Source organism: Callithrix jacchus, chromosome 13, assembly GCF_049354715.1.
Source record: "Callithrix jacchus isolate 240 chromosome 13, calJac240_pri, whole genome shotgun sequence".
NCBI lineage: Eukaryota > Metazoa > Chordata > Mammalia > Primates > Cebidae > Callithrix > Callithrix jacchus.
In genome coordinates, this window is record NC_133514.1 from 121,525,001 (window position 1) to 121,544,590 (window position 19,590).

General features: G+C 41.5%; 1 protein-coding gene across 21 annotated transcripts in view; it reads left to right on the plus strand.

Moving 5' to 3' along the window:
- ATP9B (ATPase phospholipid transporting 9B) overlaps positions 1–19,590 on the plus strand; it is a 280,109-nt gene that overhangs the window by 163,224 nt on the left and 97,295 nt on the right. For 19 of the 21 annotated variants that reach the window (XR_013525960.1, XM_035271402.3, XM_035271403.3 and 16 more), the window contains one exon: positions 8,007–8,167. The exons of the other annotated variants lie outside the window; for them this stretch is intronic. Coding sequence is in view for 18 of the 19 variants with exons in the window: in XM_035271402.3 (XP_035127293.3) it covers positions 8,007–8,167 (161 nt within the window). In the remaining variant the exon portion in view is untranslated. The remainder of the gene's footprint in view (positions 1–8,006; positions 8,168–19,590) is intronic. 21 annotated transcript variants of the gene reach the window in all.

Here is a 19,590-nt window from a genome sequence, read left to right on the forward strand (position 1 = left end):
TATTCTCCACACTAGAAATGAATCAAATAATTTTTTTAAGCTCTTTCAAGGAAAGACAGACTTAGTGCTTGGGAATTTTGGAATGCTGTGACATGAGAAGCCCTAACCACGTATTTAGTAATTTTCTCCATGAGTTTTTAATAGAATCTGACACAAATTTCCTGTTCAGCAGTATATTTTTATAAATTATTATACTTAAATGAATATATAAAAGTATATTTTAAGAGTATTTCTACCCTACCCTGAGATATTTAAAATAAGGACTTGCCACATTCAGGGTAAAATAAAAAGACAGATACCTCCCAGAAGAAAGATATCTAAATAGCATAGTCTCTTCAGTATATAAAATTAGAAATAGACTAAGAAAATGAAAGGAGATGACTGCTCTGTATTTTAAATCATTTTAAAGAAAGCCATGGCCTTCCCTTTCTTACTATGTCTCTTAAAGTTTTATGACTCCTAGTGAGAGACTTTCTTTTACAATATCAGTACCACTTACAGTTATTATTAGAATAGAATCTATTTTTTATATTCATTGGAGCAAGAAGTATTAGAGTGTGGGTCTTGTAAAGAAGCATAAAACAGTCAGAACTCCTGGGCTTCTGGGGACCCTGAGGTCCAGTGACCTCCCATCCTGCCCAGTGGGATCTCCTCTTCCTGGAGTTCTGCAGAGCTTGCTGGCTTGTTTGTGAAATACAACGAGAGCTTTATGACCGCCCCCCCACCAAACACATACACATCACCAAAGTCATGGGTATTATGTATTTAGATAGTAAGGGTTAGGGGATAGGTTCATGCTATTCGTAAAATATTTGTTAAAATAAATCTAAAATTACCCAAATAAATTGTGTATTAGACCGAACACTAAGTGCCACTTCCATGAATGATGTTGCATGCTGAGGCTTCTGCTGTTAGTGGATAGCTGAGGTTATTGAAGGAATTATTTTAAATTGGTACCTTCCTACATTAAGACAAAAAAAAAGGTAAATATATTCAGGCTCTGGAAATCATTAAGGAAGCTGTTGTTGCAATGTTATCAGCTTAGTTTTTAGATCTGAATCTTGGAAAAGCCTTCGCAGTATGCCTCCCTACTGACGGTGCGCAGCATTGTGGAGGTCCTGTCTTTAAATGGGGTTTCTACGGGATGTCAGATTTGTATTCAGGGGCCCCTTCCCACCCCCCCATAATCCAGGATGTTCAGGTCTGTAGATTCTGGCCTGCATTCTGCATGATAAAACATATATTTAGGATAACGCTTTTTGTCAGAAATAAATGAGTGAGTGTATGTGATGTGCTGGACTGCTTGGGTTAGAAATGGCCGGCGCTTTCCTGAGAGCGGGCCTGATGGGATCCGGCTGCGCGCCGGCCTTGCGCTCCCCCTGCCGGCTGCGCCCCGCACTCCCGCTCTTCCCGGCTTTCCCTCCCAGCCGCAGACGGGCAGACAGGAGGTGTGAGTAGGACCCGCACTGACGGACGGACGTGAGCAGCGCAGCCCTGGTCGGCAGTGTAGTGTTGGAATGAGAGTGACTTGATTCCTTCAGCTTCCACTGGCCCTGATTTTCAGATAAACAATGTGGCGATTGTGAAATACAATTAGGAATAATGTACATTAGGAAAAGTGTTATCTTAATATTCAGTGCTGGATTTTAATGTAATTTCAGTACGTAGAGCAAAAATTAAATTTCCAAATAGTTTCTAGATAATTTTGTATGTTATCACATGCTTATTTTTGTTTTAAATATGGCTTTGATTTACTTTGATAAAGGTTCTAATATGTCAGTAAGGCTGTCAGACACTGCTAGACGGAATCCAGTTGTCCTGTATGAACATAGAAAGTCAGCATGAGTTTTGTAAGGGCAAGCGTGAAATGTGTCTCCGTGTATACGACAAGCGTGAGATGTGTCTGTATCGCAAGCATGAGCTGTATCTGTGTGTATACACCAAGCGTGAGATGTGCCTGTATATACATGTGTTCAGAGATGATGCTATTTTCTGGCATTATGGCCTATAAAAAAATTCTGGTGAGTGGATACATGTCCTAGCAAATGCTAGAACTTGTATAAAAAATTTTCAAGTGATCTAGAAGGCCAGCAGTTTCAGAAGATAACCTCGTTCTGCACTCATTAACCCTTCAAACTTAGCAGGTAATATGCTTGCCAATTTTAGTAATCATTTTATTCTTGCAAACATGTTTATGTAGGTTGGCTGACAGAGTGACAGTATCGTTTGTAACATCAGAAGTTGGGTAGCCTCAGTTTGTATAACGTAGGTGTGAGGGTTTACTTTGAACTCCCTTGTCTCTTAATTATGTGTCATATGTTGGTTTCAAAAGTGCTTCTTTGTTTAGTAGCTGATCCTTTCACTAATACTTTACTTGTTTACACAAAAATATATTGTTTTTAAAAAAATGTTAAATGTTCAAGGAAAAACATCTAATAACTATATGGCAAGCAAGGGAAAATCCTTAAATTCTGAGTATAGAATAGGCAACATTTATTAAATTTTTTGGTAGGTAAACATGTAGGTTATGAAATATTCTTAAATTGTCTATTGTGTAAACACAGGTTTTGATTTTTAGCAACTAAGGTGAGAAATTGTAACGTTAAGAATTGTTGTACTAATACTTACTTAGGGAGTTCTTAAAGCACAGATTATTGAGCCAATAGACTATAATGGCCAAAAGAAACCCTTCTTATTTCGCAGATCACTGAGGCGATCAACGGTAATAGCTTAGACTCATCTACAGTGTACGGCCAGCCTGCGCGTGTGGCAGACACGTAAGGCTTAGTAGTTCATATTCAAAACGGAACAAATAATAAACTTCAGAAAGAAAAAGACTAGGTAGCATCACTTTTTAAAAACTAATACTTTTAAACTTCATAATGAGAAAAGTTCTTGCTGTAAAATTTAGTACTTAGATTTAATGCAAGAGTTTCATTTATTTGAAATGCAGAAACATGAAGGTCTGAAAATTTTTTTTTCTTGTCTCTTAAGATTCTACTAGCAGTAAAAGATACAGGACTTATTTGTTTCAAAGATACTTAAAAGAATATGCTTTTTCTAGGAATTTCAGTTAGGTTAAGGCATAGCCCTGTATCAATTTTGTAGTCAGGGTCCAAATCCTCAGTGAAGAACTGATTGACACATCATTCAGCTGATGAAGGATAAGCACTGTTAACAGTTGCGTTCTTCCTGACGCAGTCAGCAGTATACAAAGCTGAACTTCTCTGCCTGTGCACAGTAGTCATGAATGAATTAGGTATCAGATCCGGGGCTCTGCTCATCTTTCACAGGGAAACTGCAGGACAAACTAAAATAATTCAGCTTTCTACAAGAGTTTAAGTTGGCTCTTTGCTGCATTTTAACATACTACTTCTTTGTAAGGAATCAGTAGGCATGAGTTTTAAAAGATGAGTGGTAAGAGTGTTTTGATGCCGACATCCTGTTAACCTGGGGTGATGTCACCAGGAGTGAGCGTTACACAGGCATTTTGTTTAATCATCAGTGAGGCCTGAGATTTTACAGTATTTGACTTGTACTCCAATTTGCCGCGTACATTGATTTCTTAGGAACTTCATAGTATGATGTGAGTTTTCACTTCGAAATGGATTGAAGTGTTGCTGTGTCATGGAGATAAGGTCCGATTCTCACTTCTCTGAGCATTCATTTAAAAAAAAAAAGCCTGACGGATCTTTTCTTGATTAAGCAAGGAGAATACCATATTTACCCTTTATTGTTGGTATAAACCATTATTTTACTGAGAACCATTAGCTATTTAAAACTTGGTACATAAATTAAAGAGGAGCTAAATGGATTTGTGATTGTTGCCATTAGTAGCATTTTAGATTGTACAGGCAATTATTGTGTTCATTATCCTAGAACAGCCCCTTTGCAGAATCATTGTGGTTGTCTTAACATCATGCACAAATTTTCCCTTGGAGATTAAAATTTCCAGTAGCTTATTTAATTTTGTTATCACAGTTGTTTCAAATAAAACAAATATGACAAGCGGAAGACAATTCTTTTTACTAATATAGGAGATGACGATGAATGTTGAAAATGAGTTCTAAGTATATTTATGTTACCTTTTCTCAAACAGTCATAATTGCTTCAAGTGATTCATATTTTTTATGGGTGAAAAGTTTGCAGTCATGGCAAAAGATACCTGCTCTGTCCATTTTTAAAGAAGGAAGAGATCCACATCAAAACTAAAGTTACAGCCTTCTTTGTAGAATCTGTAACCTTATAAGTTAACTGGTTTTTATTTTAAATGTCTTATAAGAGTTCAGATTGTATTTTAGATGAGTTGAAGAAAAGCATATTTCAGAGAAATTGAATACTAAAAGATTATTAATAGAAGTGGGTTAAAAAAAAAAAAGAAACCCGAGTGTTGAAATGCGTCTTTTCTTTTTGACACGCATGCACACAAAACCCACCCCACAAGATTTATACTATATAATGTAGCTTGGATACAAGTTATATTCCAGCAAGAACAGACATAGTTCAGAAAAGGCCACTTGGAAGAAAGCAAGGCACAGCCCATTCTTGAAAAGTTGTGTTTTATTCCACTGCAAGTTTTATTGCTTTTCTTTAAGTTAAAAGGGGTTGGGAGAAGACCTATTGGCTTGCAAATGGTTACACTTGCTACTGAAGCATCCTCAGCATCTGTCTCTGTCAGTGAGGAAGGTGTTAGTGCTTTGAGTGATCTGCCTGTCGGTGTGCAATGGGCTGCTTTGAGTCTTTCCATCCACTACGTGGCATTTTTTTTTAAAGGAAACTTTGTATTCATTTCTGAGTGTTTTTGTCCTGGCTTTTACAGTCCCTTGCTGGGATGTTGCAGGGGAAAGTGTGAGGTAGTGGTTATGCATTTTGCAAGACAGTGATTCTTTATTTTATTACAAAAAAAAGACCAACCCTGGAAGGCCGGATTAAATCATTCCTTTCACTTTTTAATGGGATTTGGATGAATAGAGTAAAATATGCACTTTGCATTCGTTGATAGCATCTTTAGGTTGAGGTAATTGAGTCCTTTTTCCCTGACTGAATGAATGATGACTTCATCTGATCCTCAGTGAGGCCTGAAACTTAGACGCCTTTGTCACGGCACAAGGATCTGAAACATGCTCTACTTCCCTGGATTAATTTTTCTTCATTTTAACCCAAAAACCTATTTTTCTCAATAATTCAAGCATAAACTATGTAGTAGTTGAAGTAGCGGAAATTGCCCGATATTTGTCCTCGTTGTGGTGCTTTCTAAATAGAGCTGATAAATCAGCCGCTGTGGTCTTCAGCTGCCGCATTCTCGAGGGAAGGCACAGCCCATACTCGCAGCAGCGTTGGGAACTTCCGCACTGGTTGAGTATCGCTCCTCCTCAGACTGCGATCTGGAGGAGCAGTGCCCTTACCGCTCTGTGGTGGCCCAGGAATGCAAAGGCCGCGTTCCGGCACCCCGAGATGTTGCTGTGGATATTTTGTTTGGCTCGAAGGGGATCTGCTACTGTGAATTAGAGAGCAGTGTGCTTTCTTGGGAGAATATAGGGTTGGGAATGTGCAGTCTTTGAAGACTTTATATTGAAAATGAGCTGCGGGCTGTGTTCCTGTGTTGCATGATGGAGAAGAGTTTTTGTGGCAGGCCAAGTGTCTCGTTAGTTGTTAAATTAGAATCGAGTAGCTATTTCACTTAAAACTGACACTTTGTGTTTAAAGTGTCCTCTTTTAGGAATCTCACACAGTGAAGTGGCCAAGTGAGGCCCAGGACAGTGGCAGTGTGCACAGGACAGTGCAGGAGGTGCCGCCCCACCTGCTGAGTGTACCCTCCTCTGTGCTGGCCATGGAACCTGGACTCATGGCACTGCCAGTCATAGGACTTTGGGGTTCTTTTCGTCACTCCTGTTGTCCCTACACTGTTGTGAGTGGCCATGAAGTATCTATTAACCAACGGTAGTGCTGACTGTTGGCCGCAGGAAGTGAGTTAAAACAAGCCTGGTTAGAAGAGGAAACTTCCTATTATATGATTCTGTTTTATAACATAGATCACTGGTGTTCTTTTTATTTCTCCTACCAGATTAGCTGTTTCTTGCAGGTAAAATCTTAAAAGTAGCTCATTTTCATAACCTTAGAGTTTAGCACAAAATGTAGACATTTAAATTTATTTGTTTAAGTTTTCTTCACAACTGTATTTAATGGACTTTCTGACAAAGTTTTATTTTTGCTTGATAATTGTAGGTTCTAATGATCTCATGAGAGTTTGTGGCAAATGTTAATCAAAACCAGGTGTAAACTAAATATACGAGTTGTGGGAAAAGGCTAGCTTTCTATTGGACAAAGATACAGATTTTTCAAAAAGCACTACAAAATAAACCAAGTTATTTATTAGTGCTGTAATTCTCAAACTTTTTATTTTCTTAGTCAGGTTTTTTACAGCCATGTTTTCTTCATGTACTCCTTTTCAAAAGTTCTTCCAGATTCGGGAGAAACTGAAGTGGCAGATAGATAACTAACCTAATAGGGACTGGGCTTCTGTTCATATCACACAGGTCAGAAATAAGCAGGTAAGTTAAGTACACACTGGTTTTCGACCTAGTGTTGCCGGAGGCAGTGGCCTCTCACCGTGGCGCCTCTGCTCTCTGAGTACCGCTACCACCAATTACAGATGAGGAAAACGAGGCTTAGCAAAGAGTTTAAGGGTGTTCCTCAAGTCACATTTAGTAAACAGAGGAAGTGGATTCCAACCCAAGTGTGTGGTAAAAGCAGCAGCAGCATGCATGCGTGGGGAGTGTGCTTCCTAGCAGGAACTGTGGCCACTGTGCCAGGCTCTCCCTCTTCCCATTCCCCCGAGGGCTGCAAGGAAGACGCTCCCACAGTCCCTGTGGACTTACAGATAGCTTGCCCAAGGGTATGCCGTGATGTGGCAGAGTCAGCATCTAAATTAGCCAAATCCAGAGTCCCAGAGAATCCTAATTGCTGTACCGCGTCACTTCTCCCTCCCTTCCTGCAGCAAGTCCGCTTTCATCCCCATCCCCACTTGCTGGGCTGCCTTGTGGTCTTTCAGGGCTGAAAGCAAGAAAGGAGAAACAGTTTATAGCAATTGCTAGAGCTCGAAATTGAAGGTACATGCTTCAAAAGAACTATATTCTCTTAACTTGTGTGGTGAGAGAGCTGTGTGGGTTGCTAGTTCTCACTGTTTCCAAGATCCTAAACAGAATGCACCCAGAAAAGAGAACTGATTCTCACTGCCATAGTTTTCCCTCACACTTTGCTTAGCTGGTAAATGATCCATAGAATGCGCTTGGGTATAGTGTACCTTACTGGGAGAACATACAATGTAGGATTTGTGCAAATTAAAAAGGTTTTCATTATAAGTTATCTATCTATTGCTTTTTTTCTGTAAGATAAGTTCTTTCAGAGAGACTGCTGGTAGATAGGAAAGACAGACATTCTGTCCTGTTCTTGGGAACTCTCCATCTCAGTAGAATCCTCACGGGGGATGTGCAGAGGCACCCACGTGGCTATCAGGCATGGCCATGCCATAGCACATGCAGGAAGACGCACCCATGCTCTGAGAGCTCTCTGCCCCGGGCCGGGCCCTGAGCAAGCTTCCAGTGCCCTCTCTAGGCTTGCGTTTCACTTTGCCCCAGCCGGTGACCAGTGTGCCATCGTCCAGAGGCCATGTCTGAGTTCGCTGCAGCTGTGTGCTCTGGCCTGGTGTTTTGTCAGTAGACCCTTTCTGGAAATGCTCTGGGGATCATGACTCATTTGTAGAAATTCTGCCTGAATCTGTTAAAGGTTTTTCAGGAGAAAAGTTAGTAACATTTTCATATTTCATTATAATAAAGGCTAACACCAAAATAATCCTGGTTTTTCAATGTCATCATTGTCATTTTGTAATATTGGGGACATTGTGGTTAGCTTGTTCATGTGTGTTTTTAATGTCATCATTATGTATTCTGATTTGTAATGTCGGGGACATTGTGCTTAGCTTGGTCATGTGATGTTTTTTCTTTCAGGTTGGTTTATTGGACCTTGAACTCAACCGGCTGACGAAAGCACTATTTTTGGCTTTAGTGGCTCTTTCCGTTGTTATGGTAACCTTACAAGGATTTGTGGGTCCATGGTACCGCAATCTTTTTCGGTTCCTTCTCCTCTTTTCTTACATCATTCCCATAAGGTAGGTTTGAAAATGGAAATAAAATCAATGTCTGGTTTTGTTAAACTAACCGTTCTGAGTGTAAAAGAAATTATCCAAACAAAGCTAGAGAAGTAGAAGCCAGGAGTTCCGAGGAATCGTGAGGCAGTCTTCTGTGGAAACACTGGGGAGACATCATCAGTTGGTAGAGTGATGGAGAGGTGCCAGACTTTTCCCGATGTGAGTGTGTTAATGGTATACTCTTCAACAATCACAAGATATTTCCTGATGAAACATAACCTGGAATTTAACAAAATTCGTTTTGTTTTTTGCTGACAGACTTTTAAATTTCCGGTGCCCTTTGATCTGCGTGGAATCATTAGCATTTTAAAGTTCTATTTAATATATCTAATATCTGCCAAGTTAGATAAAATATTAAGTAAATAAGGCAGTGTTTTAGTATAGACTATCATTTCAAAATGCTAACCTCTATCATAACTGGAGATTGGGATATAAATTGTTAATATTAGATGCCTATTTAATCTAAAGACTAATATGTACCATATGAATATTTATAAATTCATTTTAAAATATTTGCAAAAATATTTGAAGAAAGACATTCTTAATTTGTATGATTTAAAATTTTCATAGGAATGAGCTACTGAAACCTTGTGATGGATAAAGGATGAATCTAGAATATCCACCTTTTGTAACAGAATGGACTCAAACAGTATAGAATGATTAGGCTCAAAAAGGTAGCCACTTTGAAGAGAAAGACATCTCTGTTTATAAACCATCTTTCTCCAAAATTTGCTCTAAAAGGTGATGTCTCTTCTATTTACTTAATGTCATAAAATCAGAGCTGGCAGGCTGAGTCAGGAGAATCGCTTGAACCCAGGAGGCAGAGAGTGCAGTGAGCCGAGATCATGCCCCTGCATTTCAGCCTGACAACAGAGTGAGACCCTATCTTAAAAAAAAAAAAAAAAAAAACTGAGCTATAATCTGTTCTTGGGGTGCATGCGCACTGCACTGCCCTCAAAGACAGTCACTGGGAATGAATCCAGTTCCTCTCCCCCAGTCTGTTTGAGAGATAGGAAATCAGCCTCCTCTCTGCCTGTCACAGCACAGAGTCCTGTGGGTGCTCCCTTTACCGGCTCATGGGTGGCCAGACCTGTGCAGAGAGTACACAGCAAAAGGCAGCTTCTCATTGCGCTGTGTGACTTGCTGCTGAGCTAGACTTTCCGTACTCTGTAAAGCTGACTGTGGAGATGGCTGTTCTAGCCTGGCTTGCAGATTGAACCTGCTAAGGCCCAGCTTCCCCCTCCTCCCACCACACAGCAGCCATCCCCGTGTGCCAGTTGCTTCCCACGCTGGCTGTGCCCTCTGCCTCGGTGCTCCTCTACCTCATCATTCTGTGCTAGTCTTGTCTTGTCACTCGGCTTTTACCCTAAATACTGTTGCTCAGAGAGGCTGCCTGTCTCCTCCGCAGTACAGACCAAGAAACAGCCAGCCACTTGCTATCACAGCAGCCTGTTGAATTCTGTGCAGATCTCTGTGACATTTATCTCGATGTTGCTGCTTTCTCTCTTCTTATCACACCCTGTGAGAACAGAGGCCTTGTGTGGCCTGTTTGTGGTCGTGTCCTAGTTAGGGCCTAGAACGGAGCATGCGTGGGATGTGGTAGGGCCTTCGTGAGTATCTGTTGAATGGACCGTTACAGAGGCCCTGCCCTGCTCAGAGGGCCCAAGTGCGGATTGTCACAGTTCCTGTGCCAGCCCGTATTGAGTGCCGTGAGTGGACTCTGGAGATAGAATCTTTGTCCCCAAAAGACACACTGGCTAAGTGGCTGTTTGTAAACTAACCTGTGTGGATTCTCTGACTGCCATGCCAGAATTCACTTCTTCGGATGTGATGGTCCTTCAGATAGTTCTCATTTGCTATTCAGCCTAAATACTCACCTTGATCCTGGGCCCTTCCCACATTTCTTCTGTCCACCAGCTTCCTCCATTCGATGCCACCCACTCCCCAAGAGCCTCCTTTGTCTCTGTCCCCACACACACAAAATGAACCCTGGTCTCCATTTTTGTATTGTCCAGTGTCATGTGAGAAGATTCGTTAGCCATCAAGTGGAGGAGGAAATAAGACATTTCCCCTGCTTCTCTTAGTTTCTGCCTGCTGGAATGCCCGTCTTAGGCCACGCAGCCTTCAGGGACTGACTCAGATGGAGGAGCTGCTTCTGCTTCTAGAGCTGCATGGGCCCCATCCTGACACTGAAGCCTTGCTCACCCGAAGATCTTCTGGTGAATGGGAGTGGAGTCTCTGGTTCTCAGTAGCTCCACCTAAGGCACGGGCACATCTGCATGTTTGTGCTAGCTTCAGACCCTGTCTCAAGGGTGGCATACGTTTTTCCTATGGAGAAAATGTATTCCCACACCCGAAATAGGTCAATAGACACTTAGGTAAAGGCTTTGGCTTATATTAGGTTACACGTTCATTTGTATTGGAGCTTCATGACACAGAATGTTTTGGGATTCTTCTGTAAGCTGCTTCCAGAGCCCCATAGCATGTGGTTTTTGTTACTACTTGCTTTGTGGATTGGTACAGGGTCATTTTATAAATATTCCATCTGTGCTTTAAAAATGCGTATTTTTTTTACCTGAATTGCTCTATAGATAGCCATTAGATTGATCTTCTTTATTATAATTTTTAAAATTATTTATGTGCTTTACTGTCTTTTTAAAAAGAAAAACTCTTAACTTTTTAGTTACTGAGAGGGTCCAAGTCTCTCACCATCGTAATGAATGAATTTGTAGTTTTTTCCATGCCATTTTGTGAATTCTAGCTTTATATATTGTGAGGCTATGTTATTAGTTGCTCACAGGTTTAGAAATGCTCTTGTTATTCTGGTGAATGAAAATCTCTTATAAACAGCATTAACTAGGTGGTAGTGTTGTTTCTTAAATCCCATGCTACCATCTTAATTTTATACTTACTATGATTAATAATTTATTTTCATTAATTTATGCCACTTTATTTTTGCTCTTTGTTTTACTTCTGTATTTTTCTTTTCTTCCTTGCAACCTTTTGAGTTTTTAAATTCCATTTTTTCTACTAACTTGAAATGATACCCTATATTTCCATTCCTGTGGTTTTCCTAGAAATTTTAGATATTTAATAAATAATATTTAGTAAAGTATAAAGCTAAGCTTTATCTTTACTCTCTTCTCAACAATGCTAAGACTCTAAAGTATTTTAAGTCAACCCGCCTCCCCTCTCCCACCCACATACATGCTTTGTCTAGTTGGCATTTGCTCTTGTCTTGCCATCCTATTTCATTTATACTCAGTGTTTGCACTAGACCTCTGGGCTGCAGCCTTCTTGGCATTACTGCAGCAGTGAAAGGTGCTTCTCTTCTAGCACATCATCCTGAGTATTCTTGACCAGGCGTTTTTCAAAGAGGGTAAGGGCTTTTAGCAGAGTAAATTTCATTTCCAGAAGAAGAACCTTAATGATTATGTTTGAAACGAGACTTGGAAAATACAATGCTTATTATTCACATTCAATCTCATTGCTGTTTATTTTGGCTGGGCACGATCGCTCACGCCTGTAATCCCAGCACTTTGGAAGGCCGAGATGGGTGGATCACCTGAGGTCAAGAGTTTGAGACCAGCCTGGTCAACATGGTGAAAGCCTGTCTCTACTAAAAATACAAAAATAGCTGGGAGTGGTGGCGTACACCCATAGTCCCAGGTACTTGAGAGGCTGAGGCAGGAGAATTGCTTGAGCCCGGGATGGGGGACAGAAGTTGCACCAGTGCATTCCAGCCTGGACAAAAGAGTGAGACTCTGTCTAAATATACACATATATACATACACACACACACACACACAAGGTAGCAAGGCAAGTGTTAGGGTAGCAAATGGTCAAGGCTGGTGCACCAATCTGCTGTCACAGAGCAAGTGGGCAGGCGATCCAGTGTCCTTGGCCTCTGCTTAATTGGAGGGACAGGCATAAGCATCTAAATGAAACAGCTGCATAGTGGTAAACACTGTGAGTAAAATCAGCTGGGCACTGGAACAGAGAGAACCCCGCAGGGCTGCAGAACACGGTGGGCCTTCTCCGGCTTGGTGCTCATGAAGCTGTGGCCTGCATGGTGAGGCCACTGTGGAAGACCTGGGGAAAGTGGGCAAAGAAAGCACGTTGTCCCAGCACAGCAGAGGCGGCCAGTGGCTGGCACGCACGCTCTCCCGCCCCGCCTCCCTGGCCTCCCACACGGGGCGACTGTGCCCGGCTCTGTGGAGCAAACACATCTTTTCCTAGGATTTCCTTCTTCTTCTTTGCTTTCATTAATTTGATTCTTCTTAATGTCAGTTGATTTTTTCAGTCCTGGAATGTCACTTGATGTTCCTGTCAAGGCTGCCCGTTTCACAACATGATAGGCCTGATGAGAGCTTTGCTTCCTTTATATCCAGGGCACCTCTGTCTTCAACTGTCAGAAACCATTGAACTACTGTTCAATTGAGATTTTTATTATATGTGAGTGAAATATTTTATTTATATGGACTATTGCCAGTTGTTTCTTTTTCTAGTAAAATAGCAATGTAGAAAGATTCGACCTTTTTTTTATCCAGTTACAAAGAAAAATTATAGTTATGAAAATTAGTTTATGTTATAAGCATTTTTTGACTAAAACTAATTCTTCTTGTTTTTTCATACCTTAGTAATTATATGTATTTATAGTAAAACAAAATAGAAAATAGGGCAAGTGGATAGCTTGAGTCCAGGAGTTTGAGACCAGTCTGGGCAACACAGTGAGACCTGGTCTCTCAAAAAATAAATAAATAAATAAATAAAAAATAAAAATTAGCGGGGCATGGTGGCATGTGCCTGTAGTTCCAGCTTGTTGTGAGGCTGAGGCAGGAGGATAGCTTTAGCTCAGGAGGTTGAGGCTACAGTGAGCTGAGCTCACGCCACTGCTCTCCAGCCTGGGCGATAGAGCAAGAGCCTGTCTCAAAAAAAAAAAGAAAGAAAGAAAGAAAAAAACTACCTAATAATAAGAGAGGAAGATAAGTATTATCTGTAACCTTGCTATCTCTAGGTAAATTCTGTAAAACCTTTGAGATGTGTTTATACAGGCTTACAAATACTAGTATGCACATTTATATCTGCATACTACACCCACACCCCAGGTTAAGTCCTTGTGTCCTTCTCTAATGGCTGCTTAGAAAACTAGGAGGGTAGCGGGCTTTCTGCAGGTCTGTCTTGCTCTAGTTCTTCAGTCACCAGTTTTATGTTTAATACATTCAGTCATGCTGGGAGAGACTTACGGGGCAGACCATAACTTCCCCTCTTGAACCTGCAAAACACTTCACACCTACTTCCACATAAGGCTTTTGTTTCTCTCACTCAGAATGCAGTTCACAGAGTGCATGGAGGTGAGAACCAGGGGCGTAAAAATCACGGGACACGGACTTGGGGAATCAAAGTCCACATTTGATTCAAGCAAGTCTGTTTTCCGTTTGCGAAGTTTCCGTAAAATCTGGTTATCGATACGTTTTAGTGTTTGCTAACTATGCTTTTGGATTGAATAAAGGGTCGAACTTCTAAAATATGTTTTGGTTTTACACAGCATACAGATCTGAAAAGTAAAGTGCTTTTTTCCCTATTGTCCTATCACTCTTAAAAAAAGGCTTTTCAAATTTAAGGAAGTTAAACTTTCACAGAAATTTCTCTGTAGTAAATATTTCGAGTTACTTGATACAGTTTACATTGTAAATTTCAAAGGAATGTGTTACAGTATTTAACTTTTACTTTTGTAATTCTGAAGTTTTTATATGTTCCCCACATCCTGTGCATCTTTCATAAGAAAAAGAACTGATTATCAGAATTCTGTATTCATCTGAAGGTCTCTGAGCTCAGGGGCTTGCAGTTACTGTTGTCCTTCGTCCACATGTTTGGAAGTGCTGGATACTGCTGTAGCTGATAATGCAAACACTGTTTTTTCAGTGCTGGCTCGGGCTGTTTTGACTTCCACATGAGCATGTGCGGGTGTTAGAGGCGGGATGCTGTCTGACAGTGATAAAGGTGTTCCTTCTGAGAACACAGAAGGATCTCTTGTAAAACAGTGGCTTTGCTGACGGCACCAAAGGTGAAAGGTGTTTGTGTGCCTTGGGAAACAGGGTTTCCTCTCATTTTCCAAGGGTCGGGCATCCAACCCAGTGAGCATTGGATGCCCGACCCTTGGAAATGGGATGCTTGCCCATGAGGTTCCAGAGCAGGTGGCCTGGGGACCCCAAGTGCTCTGCACAGTCGGCACACCCCAAGATGAAAGACCCAGAGGGTCAGGCAGCACAGGCGCGGCAGTCATGCTGCTGTATTTAGGAAAGAACTTTTCCGAAGTTTTATTGGAGGAGAACTTTCAGGAGCGTTATCAAGCTACTTTTCAGCTAGGTGCCCTTTCTGTGACGGTTTGCAGGTTTTTGCTAATTTACCAGACGTCTTTAGTAAGACCTCATTTTCCAGGTAGAACGTTTGGTGAAAGGAGCGTTTTCAACTTCTTTAGACCTAGATGTGATATTCAGGTACTGATGATTTGGAAAGTTTGGAGCCCATCCAGATTGCATAAAGTGCTAATATTGGGAGATTCGCTGTTTGGGAAACATTCACCACCCAAGGGTGTGTCTAGGTGGCCTTTTGCTAAAGGATAGATTAGGGGCATGTAGCAGTCTGTTCTCACACTGCTGTGAAGATACTACCCTAGACTGGGAAATTTATACACAGAGGAGGTCGGATTGACTCACAGTTCTACATGGCTGGGGAGGCCTCAGGAAACAGAACTCACTCCTTATCAGGAGAACAGCATGGAGGGATTGCAATTCGAGATGAGATTTGGGTGGGGACACAGAGCCAGATCATCTCAGGGCCTGACTGAAGGATCTAATCAGCATCTCTGCCAAAACCAGGAGTAGAGATGGGTTATCCAAGAAGGATCTGTGGAGGAGTTTGTTTTCTAATAGTGTGGAGACTCAGGTTTACACAGGAGACCCATCATGTTTTATCAGCAGAAACCCTACCAGCTTGGACCGAAAGGAGCAGAGACAGGATGAGATAAGAGAAGCCTCTTGGACTCCCAGAATCTTATAAGCCAGAAACAGTTTGATAGAGCTACAGGCTGCAAGCATGTGCTCCCTTTCAGAAAGAGGAAGAATGACCCTAAGGTCAGAATTGACATGGACAGTGCAGAGGCCGTGGAGCTGTCGGCCTAACTGAAACCCAATTATTCTATTATTCTCAGCTCTTGAAACTTAACCTAGTTTGCCTTGCTGAATTTCAGACTTGCTTGGGATCAGTGCCTTTGTATTCCTTCCAGTTTCTCCCATTTGGAATGGATATGTGTATTTATCCCTGTCCCACCCCTGTGTTACGGAAGCAAATAGCTTGTTTTCTAGTTTCACAGGTCCACAGGTGGAGAGGAAATTTGGTCCCAGGATGGACTATGGCCAGCATCTCACCCATAGCAAATTTAGATGGTTTCAATGATGAGATTTGGGACATATGAGCAGATGCTATTTCGATGAGATTTTGGACTTAATGTTGATGCTATAATAGGCTGAGACTTTCGGGATACTGGGATGGGGTAAATGTATTCTACATGTGGGACTGATGTAAATTTGGGGAGTACTAGAGAGTGGACTCTCATGCATGCAGTGATAGCCCCCAAAACATGTGCCCCCCCTCAAATCTGTGTTAAGACCTTACCAGGGGAAAGAGTCTTTGCTGATATAATTGAGATAATGATCTCCAAATGAGACCATTCTGGTTCAGAGTAAGCCCTAATGACAGTGAGTGTCCTTGTAATCAAAGGGTAGGACTGGGCCAAGGAGAAGGGGAGGTGAAGACAGTGGCAGAAACTGGAGTGACTTCTCCACCAGCCAGGGCATGCCAAGGACTGTGGGCAACCCCTGAGGTGGAGAGAGGCAGAGCAGGCCCCCCTCAGTCTCCAGGAAGAAGCAGCTCTGCCCACACCTTCCAGATGGTGAGAAAATGAACTGCTGTTGCTCTAAGCCATCTAGTGACAGCATCCTTAGGAAACCGGTGCACCGCAGAGAGTCATTTTACAAAATGCTTCATCACCTGCTCTTGGCAATGTAGTATCGGGAAGGGTGAGATGCCACAGTGCCCCATGGCTATTGTTTTGCTGTTTCCCGAGATTCACGAGTGTCCCTTTCTGCCTGTTGCTGCTCGGGTGTTGCGGGATGGTGTCCCCTTGTCCTGCAAACGAAGCGTCCTGCTAAGCTCGCACTCTGTAACAGGCAGCTCAGCCTTCTGCATGCTGAGCCCTTGGTTGAATGTGTAACAGCTCTTCATTTACTCGACATCCGAGTGTGTGCTTTTGGGAAGGTGCTGTGATGGGCCATTCAGCTCAGTACACATCTATGCTGCCATGTGCGAGCGCGCAGGGGTGAATGGCACGCACCCTTGGGAGGTCTGCAGCTCAGCCTTCAGCATCTTTATCAGGGCACCCTACTCCCCTCCCTCCCCTCTTCCCTGCTCTTTCTCTGCATAGAAGTAAAAATTATGTAAAACTTTAAATTACTTTGTCCTCCCCTCCCCACAACCTAGCCCTCAACAAAAGCCAAAAACTAGTCCCTAAATGGTCAAGTTTGTTTGGAGGTTTTTTTTTGCATCTTTATGTTAAGTTTTTAGTTACCAGGTGTGCCTAATTCATGAACTCTCATCACTGGCTTTATATAAAGGTTAAATAAAGTCTTACTTTATATATACAAACGTCATTGCTCCTAATTGGGGACATAATGCGGAGAACAGAAATTTCATTTGATACAAAAAGGGCCTAGTTTCAAAGTAATTTTGGCCAAAGTGCCCCTTTTTCTGGTTAGTTAGTTGAACTCGGAAAATTAAGAGTTTTCTAAGATTATTTGGGGAAACAGTTGGAGAAATTCTATGGTGAAGCATGTTTTCCAGATTTTAAGGTCAATGGAAATGCTGTGACAGTAACCTGGCTAACATGCTTTTCTAACACTACGGTTTGTCCCTTTTACGTGGCACATACGCCAAGGACTCAGTAAACGAACCCTGAGGGTCCAGTGTGGCTGCAAAAAGCATCTGGCATTTAGCACCAGTGTCTTAATGCAGTTTCACATTTAAGGTGGCATACATGCCTAAGAGGTTTCCTTTTATACTTCTTCTTCTAAACCTCTTATTAGTGATAGCATGAGTTATGTGCCAGTTTTTATATTGGCTTAGAAAACATGTTTTTGCACAATTCATTTCATTTCTTTTGAAATAATCACTGTCTTGGCTTTAAATTATAGTTAACACTGTTCTTTTTTTAATCTATCAAAACAGTCATTACTTTTTGTTGCACGGGCTACTTCAGCAGCCTTTGAGCATTGTTTTATTTTGAAATGTGTGGGCTTTAAAATGTTTATTTTATTTTTAATAGACAATTATATATATTATGAGATTGAGTGTAATATTTTGGTGTATGTGTACATTATGGAATACTGCTTTTATGATTAACTTTCTGCTTTTCCTAAAGGTTTGCCACCTAAAGTTGCATACATGAATATATGCAGCCAACTCTTGGTATCCGTGAGGGATTGGTCCCAGCTCCCTCACAGGTACCAGAACCCATGCATACCCAGGTCCCACAGCTGGCCCTGCAAAACCTTTGCACAGGACAAGTGGCCCCTCCGTATCTGCAGGGCCTGCCTCCCGGGAATACTGTGTTTGACTGTGTCTGGTCGCAGGTGCAGAGCCCTCAGATGCAGAAGGTTGACTTCACTTACAAAAAAAGAGTCTGTGTCTGAGTGGACTCGCCCAGTTCAAACGAGTCTTGTTTGGTTTTTCCCGTTTTATTAGTTTCTGTAATTGAAATCATGCTGGGAGTTTTCTTGCTCCTTTGGTTTAACACGGCCGTGTCCTTGAGGTTGTCTGTGTTGTCCTCTGCTTGTTTCTCGCAGCTTGTCGTTCTCTTCTGTGAGTACCCTACAGTATATTTATTGATCCTTCCCACTGGAGTTTGCGTGGCTTCCAGATTCTCTACATTGAGAAGCAGTGCTGCTGTTAACATTCCATGAGTGTGTATTCCACATATTAGCACCCTGGTATAAGATTTCCAGGAGCGGCATTACTTGGCTGTGTCATTTGCCACATTTACTAGATAATATTTGACTGGTTTTCAAGTGGTTGTGCCAGTTCACCATTCCCACGTCAATGTGGAGGATAGTTCATATCCTCAGCAACACTTAGTATAAGTGGGTTTCTAAGTCTCCAGTCTGCTGTCTGAGCAGTTTGCACTTACTCACATATTTTAGATGCCAGTGTTGTGTTGATATCCTTCTCAGTCTGTAGTTTGACTTTTTACCTACCCATTGGTGAAATTATGAAAAAAAAAGTTGTTGATTTCACATGCCAAATATATGGATTATTTTTATTGTTGGTTGTTTTTATGTTGTTTTAAAAATCTTCCCGACTCCAAGGAGATGAAGCTCTCCTCTTACATTATCTTCTAGAAGCTTAACTGTTTTCCTCACCACTGTAAGTGGTTTTTAAACACACACACACACACACATTTATGATACGAAGTACAGTTTTTTTTTTTTCTCTTTGTTATATAGGTAAGCTTGTGTCATGGGGGTTTGTTGTTGTAGAGATTATTTCATCACCTAGGTATTAAGCTTAGTACCCATTAGGTATTTTTGCTGATACTCTTCCCTCCTCCCACCCTCCACCCTCCAGTAGGCCCCAGTATGTGTTGTTCTTCTCTATGTGTTTGCACATTTGGTGTGTTCTGACCATTTAGTTCCCACTCATAAGTGAGGACATGTGGTATTTGTTTTCCATTTCTGCGTTAGTTTGCTGAGGATAATGGCCTAAGCTCCGTCCGTGTTCCTGCAAAGGACATGATCTCCTTTTTCATGGCTGTATAGTATTCCTTGATGTAGATATACCACATTTTCTTTATCCAGTCTATCATTGATAGGCATTTAGATTGAGTCCATGTCATTGCTGTTGTGCCTTGTGCTGCAGTGAACATGTGTTTGCATCTGTCTATAATAGAACAATTTATATTCCTGGGGGTTTATACCCAGTAATGGGATTGTTGGGTCGAATGGTATTTTTGGTCTTTGAGGAATCACCGCACTGTCTTCCACAATGGTTGAACTAATTTACACTCCTACCAGCAGTGTATACGTGTTCCTTTTTCTTCACAACCTCACCAGCATCTCTTATTTTTTTAACCTTTTAACAATAGCCAGTCTGACTGGTGTGAGATGGCATCTCACTGTGGTTTTGATTTGTATTTCTCCAATGATCAGTGATGTTGAGCTAGTTTTTTTCTTTTTCTTTCATATGATTATTGGCCACATGTTTGTCTTCTTTTGAAAAGTGGCTGTTCATGTCCTTTGCTTACTTTTCAGTGGGGTTGTTAGTTTTTTTCT